General features: G+C 35.5%; 2 protein-coding genes across 2 annotated transcripts; both read left to right on the top strand.

Annotated features, from left to right (window-relative positions):
- The first annotated feature begins 1,149 nt into the window (after positions 1-1,149).
- On the top strand, positions 1,150-4,909 carry LOC121998329 (40S ribosomal protein S24-1). Its single transcript, XM_042553206.1, has 5 exons — positions 1,150-1,286; positions 1,400-1,441; positions 1,518-1,688; positions 4,462-4,548; positions 4,677-4,909. The coding sequence occupies exons 1-5, from the start codon at positions 1,212-1,214 to the stop codon at positions 4,716-4,718; spliced, it is 417 nt and encodes a 138-aa protein (XP_042409140.1). The 5' UTR covers positions 1,150-1,211; the 3' UTR covers positions 4,719-4,909.
- Positions 4,910-7,287: 2,378 nt separating this feature from the next.
- LOC121994489 (auxin-responsive protein IAA16-like) lies at positions 7,288-9,405 on the top strand. The gene is made up of 5 exons (XM_042548502.1): positions 7,288-8,119; positions 8,216-8,361; positions 8,511-8,770; positions 8,860-8,965; positions 9,098-9,405. The coding sequence occupies exons 1-5, from the start codon at positions 7,877-7,879 to the stop codon at positions 9,213-9,215; spliced, it is 873 nt and encodes a 290-aa protein (XP_042404436.1). The 5' UTR covers positions 7,288-7,876; the 3' UTR covers positions 9,216-9,405.
- Positions 9,406-9,626: the final 221 nt, after the last annotated feature.

Genomic DNA, 9,626 nt, shown 5'->3' with positions numbered 1-9,626 from the left:
AGGTATTGTAAGAGACTTATTCGCCTCTTGAAAATATTTGAGAAAGAGAAGATTTAATAGTGATAGATTATTAGAGCTAAGCCTTGGAGTAATAACCTTAGGAGATGACAAAGTACTTCTTCATATTGTAAATGTGACGTCAGTTTAGTTTGAAGTTTCTACTGTACAAAATCTATCATGCGATTGAAATTATTCACGATCCCGCTTTAACTCGACTCGCTCCTAACAAATTCTAGATGATAAATATCAAGTTCTTCAAATCATTATATTAATTTGAATTTAAATAATCAATAAACTAAATTATCATTCATTCGTCTCAACTTGAAATAAAAATCATTTTGTCACAAGTTTTGATCAATTAGATAAATCCATTTGATGGGCTTATTGACTTTAAACCTAAAACATCTGTTTCTTGGTAACTCTTTCACCTAAATAAGATAACTATCCACGTCTAAAATATAGACCACTGGTTTACATCTCACATATCAAAATATTACCTCTGAGACTTCCTCAGCTCCTTCTATGTATTCCATCATCCTCGACCTGACTTCTCATGTGCTAAGGGACCTCAGCTTCAAATTTTCATGATCTATGGGTTTATTATTTATTGATCCTTATTGCACTTTTAAATTTGCCAACACTTGCGGCACATCCTTTGTTAAATGATCAATTAATTGTGACTTACATGGATTTCTATCAAACATCTATTGTACTTTTTATATTTATCAAACATCAAAATATCAAAACTACATACAAATTACATGCTTAGGCATGCATGGCACATAGAGATGAAAATAAAGAAGCAAAAAGAGGATTATATAGCTGATAAAAAATATTGTGTATGCTTCAAGGAGCTCCTTAATTAATCAAGAGCTAAATAAGAAAGGATGAAAAATACAAGAGCATAAAAGACCTGACCCCAATTCATTTGATTAACATAAGGTATTCGTGTTATTTTACTTTTTTTTTTTATTAAAAAGAAAACATTTAAATTCGTCTAGTGAACTGAGTTTTTGTTAAATGTAGCCCATTTCGTGGTGTATATATTGGGCCGCATTTAAAGTCGATATGGTGGCCAGCTGGCCCAGCTCTATATACCGCCCAGATAGGGCTAGGGTTTCCTATAAATAGCCGAAAACATATTAGCTCGCAGTTCAATTCACTCGAGTTGTCCCCCGCCGTTTCCTCTCTCAGAGCTCTAAGAAAGCAAAATGGCGGACTCGAAGGCGGTCACTATCCGAACAAGGAAGTTCATGACCAATCGCCTTCTGTCGAGGAAGCAATTCGTCAGTTTTCCTACTCTTAACTCTTTCCGTTCCTGTTCTAGGAATTTTTATACGTGAAAGACGTTCTTTTACGGTCTGATTCTTTTACGGTCTGACGCGACTTCGGATTCTAGGTCATCGATGTGCTTCACCCAGGAAGAGCCAATGTCTCCAAGGTTAGTTTTCTTGATTCGGGTTGGGGGTTTCCTTGATTAGGGCTTGTGGTTGTTTATTTGTTTGTCTGTGGTAAAGGCCGAATTGAAGGAGAAGCTGGCGAACCTTTATGAAGTAAAGGATCCGAACACGATTTTCGTTTTCAAGTTCAGGACGCACTTTGGAGGAGGGAAGTCGACTGGTTTTGGTTTGATCTATGATACGTTGGAGAATGCAAAGAAGTACGAACCCAAGTATCGGCTCATCAGGGTATGCTGCTCTGTAGCTCCAAGTTCCTTCTTATGCTACTCTCTCTCTCTCTCTCCCTTTTGGATTACACAATTCTTCTGGTTCCTGTGACGTTATCTTCCTTTTTGTTTACCGGGTCTGGAGTTCAATTCATGAGTATTACATGTCCATTCTAAATTGGTAATTGTAAGCTCAAAAATACGATTTTTAATCAGGAAGTTGGTGTAATTTTCATGCTCAAGCTGAGCGTAGTTCTCTTGAAATAAGATTAACTGTTTAATTTAATTGGCGAACTTAAATCTCTGTTTAATATGGAAGAGGGAAATAACGAAAGGAAAAGGAAGGAGCAAGAAGGTAAGAAGAGGAAGGAAAGTAGTTAGTCACTTGGGTAAGAGAAAGAAAGAACAGTGCTGAAGAATTGAAGTATCAATTTACCCCTGAGCCTTCGTCATGGCTGTGCTTGCCATTGGCTCTTGCCTAGATGCACCTGACGAAGATGAGCCAGTTGTTGCAAGCTAGGATGAGTAGTCTTTGCAAGTGAGGAAGAATAAGAACAATCCCAGCTGGATCTCTGGCAATTGTGTAGTTTGACTGTGTGGTTCTCGAGGGTAAAGAGGATTTTTCCTCTCCCATTTGGCTAAGCCACTTGCTTCTACTTGATTTTAGGCAGAAGTGTCAAGGACAAAAATGATTTTTTGGAAATGACTTTGAGCTCCTTTCATGACAGTTCTTAAATATTCTTCATAATATTTTAACTGGTCATTAATGGTAAAAATGAAACAAAATGTGGTTTAAGTACCACCCCTCTATTCCTTTGTAGTTGAATTAACTCATTATTGAAAGTTGCTTTCAATTTGTTTTGTTTTGGTATTTTTTCAATGTCAGAATTTTTGCTGAGAACAATTTGGTCTAGTTCTTCTTCAAACTTTATTTATATGGAGATGGCCCAGGCTGTTTGAATTAACTGTTTTCAGTTAATATAATTTTTCCTTTTTGATTTTGTGCGAGATTATTTTTTTCTCTGAGAGATAGTTATCTCTTTTGCTTCATCAATTTGTCCCAATTTTTTTTTTGTGATTTGAAGATTTAATTTGGTGTTGCATGTTAGATAGATAATGAACTACATAAACATGATGCAATCTGCATGGTTCAGCCATCTTAAGAGAATCTTCAATATCTCATTGGGTTTTGTTTATGATCGTATATTTTATTTGATTGCAATTTGTATGGCCTTGGTATTGCATTGAACACTATACTATTTGTTAGACACCTGGTTTCCTACTGTCATTGTCCTCTTTTGCATTTCTATTTTTGTTCATGCATGAATTTCCATTTTGTTTTTAAAATGTTAAATATCATTTCTTATCTACTTTTTATATGGTTTATTGTTAATCTGTATATGTTTTAGTGGTTTTGTCCCCATGGCGTTGTTTGATGCCAGTTTTACTTGAAATTTTCGTGTGTTATATTATGTTTCTTAAATGTTTGCTTTTACATTATTTCCAGTTTAAATGGATTTTTGGAGGCGCTATTCATGCTTCATTGGGTCTTCTTTCATGACATGGTTGTTTCTAGTTAGAGTAGAAACAGGGTCACTAACAAGATAGATCTCTGTTTTGGCATCTCAATGCGCATGCCATATTTGTGTCATTGGATATGCATATGATAATGTGTGGTAGGTTAAACAGTTTAACAGACCACAAATTAAGGATAAGGATGGAATGTGATTGTTGATCATAGATTTAATCCATATTAAACTGAAAAAAAAAATTGTTCTAAAAAGTGATTTAGATAGTTGGAGCAAAATGTGATATCGCTCATCTCAAGCGGCCTAGTACTGTTGGCTTCACGGCAAGATATAGACTTTATCTAAGGAGGGCATTTTGCCTTAGCGTAGCAGCCATTTGTATAGGGGAGGTCACACACCCAATAAAGCGTTTTGCACTCATTGAGAATTGATTCAAAAACCTATTAGATCAAATACTCATACAAGTATCAACTACGCCAATTCGTGGGGCAAGGGGGGCAAGTGATTTAGATAGTTGCATGCATGGTAGTTGTAATGCCTTTTGTTTTTTTCATTTTGCCATATTACAAGGAGAATAAATGATCCTGCAAAATCAAGTAACAAATAAACTATTGCATATCCTGCCTAACGAGGGAATATGATTGTTGATCATAGTCTCAATCCATCAATATTAAACTTGAAAAAAATTGTTCTAAAAAGTAATTTAGATAGTTGCTTGCATAAGCAGTTGTATTGCCTTTTCTCATTGGGCCATATTACATAGAGAATAAGTGATCCTGTACGCAATATCAAGAAACAAATAAACTATTGCCTATCCTGCCTAATGAGTTAGGGTTTTAAGTGATTAGAGACTTAAATGGTTGGGTCGTCTTCTCCAAATGCATGATGCTGCATCCACTTTTCAAAAACTTGGTGTATTGGAAAAAGTGGGTCTAGTTTGTCTTTGCTGTTGGTTAAATAGTTAATAACTTGTTTATCGTGTTGATTTCATAGATTTTAATTTCTAGTTCGTGTCAGATTGTCTGACCTCATCTAGTGGGATAAGATTTGATTGTTGTTAGATTGCTTGATCTTGCTCACATTGTAATGGCATGATTATACAATAAAATAAATGTCAGCTTTGTTTTTTTTAAAGGAATTAGTTAGTATACAACAAGCAGTAACTATGTTAATGTTATTTTTATTAAAAAAATGTATTCTGGTTCTATTTCATACCTAATTTCTGAACTAGGGTTCATGATTGTTGATATTTTTGATTTTCGACAGAATGGGCTTGCCACTAAGGTTGAGAAATCAAGGAAGCAGATGAAGGAAAGGAAGAACAGGACAAAGAAAATTCGAGGGGTCAAGAAGGTGAGCTAAACTAGTTAACTAAGAAAATTGAGTTTTGAATAAGCATTAGTGTAGTAGAATAGCTTAATTGCTTGATTAGTTTTTGAGTAATTTGAAAAGTGATTTACCTTTATTTTTGTCATGTTTAGACAAAGGCTGGAGATGCTGCTAAGTCTGGAAAGAAGAAATAGAGCTAATTCACATTTCTCTTATTTTTGGTTGAGAATTTTCAAATGGACGGTGCATTCATTTAGGCAAAACTACTGTGAACATTTAAATGCTCTCAGTTTGGAGGCATTAAGATTTATATATTTTCGAGATGTAATGAAACTCAAGCACATTAAACTCTTTTATATCTTTGACATAGCCCATAGATATTTAATGACACTCTAAATTGATAGATTTTTCAAGGTGTGTATTTATTGCTAGGGATTTAATTATTTGAGTTTGGTTTAATTTTTTTTACGAGTTTGATTTGTTTAGTTGTTAAATTTTTTATACTTTTAAATTTATTTAGTTGGTTAATGAGTATGATATTATAAGGTTGTTTATTTTGAACACATCTTTGTCTTTTTTAGAAGTTTAATAAATACTTTGTTAGTGAATGTGTTTTATAAATTGTATTCATAGATATTGATTATAAATATTGTTTATGAATAAAATTGAATGAATGTAAATGTATTTTAGTAAATTATGAATAGTTAATTTATTTATAATTCTATTTATAGCCTTAACACGTTCTTGACCTTGCTCGCTTCGTGCTTAAAAAAAGACTTGTTGGAGGTTTACAAGTTAAATAAGCTGTCAATTGTCTTTTTCTAAATGCCTTCGGAAATTTTGTGATTTTAAAGATATTTGCACTTTCTTCATGGTTTTACTAACCATTTCTTTTCTTCTACTCTCACTGGACAATTCTTATGAAACTCATGGACATGCTCATTAGGTGTTGAATTTGCCATTGAAAATTTTAAATGTCCAACTTATATAAGTGTCCTTAGAAATTAGAACTCATAATTCCTGATTTTTTTTATCATCAAAATGGATCTTCATAGAATTCAACTGTTTGATAATTAGTATCATTTAGATCACAACTAGTAGTTTCTTTATGTTATCATCTAAGTCCTTGTGGCGTAGCACAGACGGTGGATCATGGTATTTTTGGCGGAATAGGTATGGGTCGATTATCAGAAATTGATGACTTGAGGTTTACCTCATCATGCGCCCGATACTTGTGTACTTGCATGTACTTCCCTCCATATTCGTAGGGTCGACACTAGGGGGTCGTTAATGTAGCGGATCTACATTTTTTTAATGTTATCATCTAACTGCTAGGGTGTAGCGCAAATGGTGGACACATGACATCTCTAGCGTAATGACAAAGAGTCGATTTTCAAGAACCACTAAAATAGCGGATCTATTTTTTTTTTTTTGTTAATGTTATCATCTAGTTTATCGACGCATGACATCTCAAGTATAATAGTAAGAGGTTGATTTTTAGAAACTGATGGCCTGAGTTTATCTCATCATGCCTCTAATACATGTGTATCTGTATTGATCATTCTTAAGAATCGGGTCAATATTAGGGGTTGTTAAAATAATAGATCTATGTTTGTTTAATACATGATGGTGAGATAAATACAAACACATATTTATTAAAATTATGGATCTATCTTATTTAACAGCACCAATTGATAGGAGAAGTTAAATTTTCTTTGTTAATAGAGAGAATGAAAATTTTAGTCTTCTATGTCACTAAAATCAAAAGGTGTTCTTATCAAATTTGAGGATGTGTTTGTTCATTCTCTTAATAAAAATTATAAATTTTTAATTACTATTCTACTAATATTTTATGTATCCTTACATTATATTCTAATTCATATTTTAAATTATAATCATATTTTAAATTATAATCTTTATATTAAAGGTTAGCATAATATTAATTTTTAAATAAAATTAGAGCATCATAGTATAGAACCAACATTTCAGGTACAATATCTAATCTAAAATAAAATAAATTTTAATATATATATATATATATATATTGTAAATTAATTTTAACCTAACTAGAGTGTAAATGAGCCAACCGAGCTCGAGAAAACTAAAGAGGTTCAATTCAAACAAGTTATTTAAATCTGACCTCAACCTTAACCATTTAATTATGGGCTCGAGTTCACTCAAAAAAGCAAATTTAAATGAAAAATAAACTCAAGCTTAGCCATTTAATTATGGGTTCGAGTTCATCGAAAAAGTAAATTTAAATGAAAAATAAACTGCATAAGTTAGAATTTGAACATTCAACCTCTCTACTTACCTAATGAAATAGGTTAACCATAAACACATTCTTAACTTATTATCTAATTTTAAAGTATAAATTATTTTGAATATTAAAATATTAAATTAATCTAACTCGAACAAAATTAACGAGTCATCGAGCCAGTATTAGCTGGGCTCGAGCTCGACTCGAATATTAAATGAGTTAACTCGAGCTCGATTAGATCCGAACTCAACTCGAGCTCGATTAACTCTGAACTCAAATCAAATTTTGATCGAGTTTTACCCTACCTAAACTCCTATGAATACAATAAATTTTAATATATATATATATATATATAAGTTGTAAATTAATTTATACTTTGTTTTTTCCTCTCTAAAAGTACCTTTTGCTTATTCCCATAAACCGCCGCTGAGACTGAGGGAGTTGCAACAAAAACTCTCTCTCTCTCTGCTTCGTCTTCTGGCTTCTGCTTCGGCCAGCGTGCTTTTGTTTCCATCTAGAGCACGCCTTGCTTCCGCTGTCCTCGACTTCCGTCAGCCAAGCACTCCTCCACTTTTCCTATCTGCTTCTGCTTCCTGCCATCGATTCTGTTGTCGCTTCTCACTTCTCATTCCCTTTTATGATCACAAACTCTGCGGCGAGGGGACAAGGGCACAAGGATAGGTTCTCTGGAACAAACAGTCTGCACGGAGACCAAAGCACACTGTTGAGTTGAGAAAAAAAAAAGCAGGTTGCCTTTTGTCTCCACATGTGACCAAAATATCTATTTGCTGATATGGATGGTTACTTTCGGGGGTTTTCTGTGCGGGTTGAACGTTTCTTTCCTTGTGGTTTGGTGTCCTCGGAGATTGAGCAAGCTTGGCGAGTGGGAGAAACGCGAGGAGGGCGAGCGCTATTCTCTGCTCTGTTTCACTGCTTTTCTTTCCTGTAGTTCTTGTGATCGTTCTTCGTCCTTTTGTGGTGTTCCTTTTCCCTTGCTAAACTTTCTTCTTTCTTCCCCTTTGGTGGAGGGCGGGCAGGGAGAAAGGTGCGATCGTTTTCGTCTCATTTTGTCTATCGTCTGATTGAGAGGCAATGGCGGAGGAGTATAAACGTGGAGAATGGAACACCTACGCTGCCGCAGTGGACGAAAAGCTAGAACTAAGGCTTGGCCTCCCTGGAGGTGAACACTGGTCGCCGTGCAGGAGAAGAGAGAGCTTCCTATTGATCCTTCTCTCTCTCTCGGACACATCTCCAAGCTTCCCAAGAGCAACAACGTTGCTGCTTCCTCTGCAACCAAAAGAGGCTCAACGAGTCCAGTTGTTTCCAAAACGGAAGGTACTCAATCAAATATGCTCTTCCATTAAAATGCTCTTCGTGTTCCGTGGAATCCGAATCATCGCTTACCATGTCATTTGCTTAGCTTTTCGCCAGCACAAACAGCTTGGATTCCGCCAATCGCAGGCCAAAGGAACAGATTCATTTCAGAAAACAAATGGAAACACAGAGCAGCAGCAGCAGCAGAGCCTTGTGGGGAAGTCCAAGAATTCCACTATAGTGCAAATCGATTCTCATTCAAGGTAGCAACACGATGCAACCCATCTTCCACTTCTTTCCTTCAAAAGAAGCAAGCAATATGTTTTGTATAGATTATAAATTCTTTAAAGTTTTGGGTACTTCTTAGTGGCGTTTAACAGTCAACTAAGTTCTCTAATATCTCGTTGAGCAGAATTATGGCAGCACCTGTTGTTGGTTGGCCTCCCATCCGCTCATTCAGAAAGAATCTTGCTGGAGCTGCTAAATTGTCGATTGAGTTTCAAAATGGGAACTCCAAAGTTTTAAAGAAGTGCGAGAATGAGAGGAAATGCCTGTTTGTGAAAATTAACATGGATGGCATACCCATTGGAAGAAAAGTAGACTTGTTGGCATATGATAGCTACGATAAGCTCTCAATGGCTGTCGACGAGCTCTTCCGAGACCTCATGGCAGGTGCAAATTTACTGTGCAATCATGTTGCTCCATTTCCTTTGTTAAATAAGCCCATGCTGACCCAATGAAGCTTTCTTTCTTTGCTGCAGAAAAACTTGTGATTACTACTGGCTTATTAGATGGCAGTGGGGAAAACACTCTGGTTTACGAAGACGATGAAGGGGACGAGATGCTGGTTGGTGATGTTCCATGGGAGTAAGTCTTTTATCACCAGCCATGGTTGTGTGTTTATGTTTAACAATCCAAAGTAGTTAACATGACAAAGAAATTGACTAGCCACAACTAATACTGAATGAAGCTCTATTGACCCCCCTTTGCTACTTGTAGAATGTTTGTTTCCTCGGCCAAGAGACTACGAGTTTTGAAGAGCTGTGATCTCTCTGCATCATCGGTAAATGTGTTTGTTTCAGGAAGAGGGAGAAAGGCAAGAGCAAATGTGCCCTGAGTTGGACCTCTAGGTCCTAGGATTCTGTCAACTGCATGTCTTCATTTTTTTTGTTGTCTGAGCTGCAAGGGATGAGTTCTTGCCTATTTACTTTAGCTGGGCTTGCAGTGTAAAGATCTTCGGAGACATGTATCTATCATGTAAATTCAACGTATAATACGACAATATCTATAGCTAGATTCTGTCCAAATACCATCCACGTTATTCGTGCTGTTCAACTTTGCTCTTTGGGTGCAATAAACTTGTATTATTGCAAGCTCATTATTTTTATAGGCTTCGAAATGTCCTAGGTCATAATGAAGGAGTAATTGATCACCTGTTCCATTATTTTGGATTGAATTAGTCCAAATACTCATCGTTGCGGGTTCGCAATTTTGTCATTTGGAATGACGATTTCAACGATTTACCACG

This window comes from Zingiber officinale, chromosome 6A (genome assembly GCF_018446385.1).
Source record: "Zingiber officinale cultivar Zhangliang chromosome 6A, Zo_v1.1, whole genome shotgun sequence".
Lineage (NCBI taxonomy): Eukaryota > Viridiplantae > Streptophyta > Magnoliopsida > Zingiberales > Zingiberaceae > Zingiber > Zingiber officinale.
The sequence above is the reverse complement of the archived record's forward strand: the minus strand, read 5'-3'. Positions and strand labels throughout refer to the sequence as shown.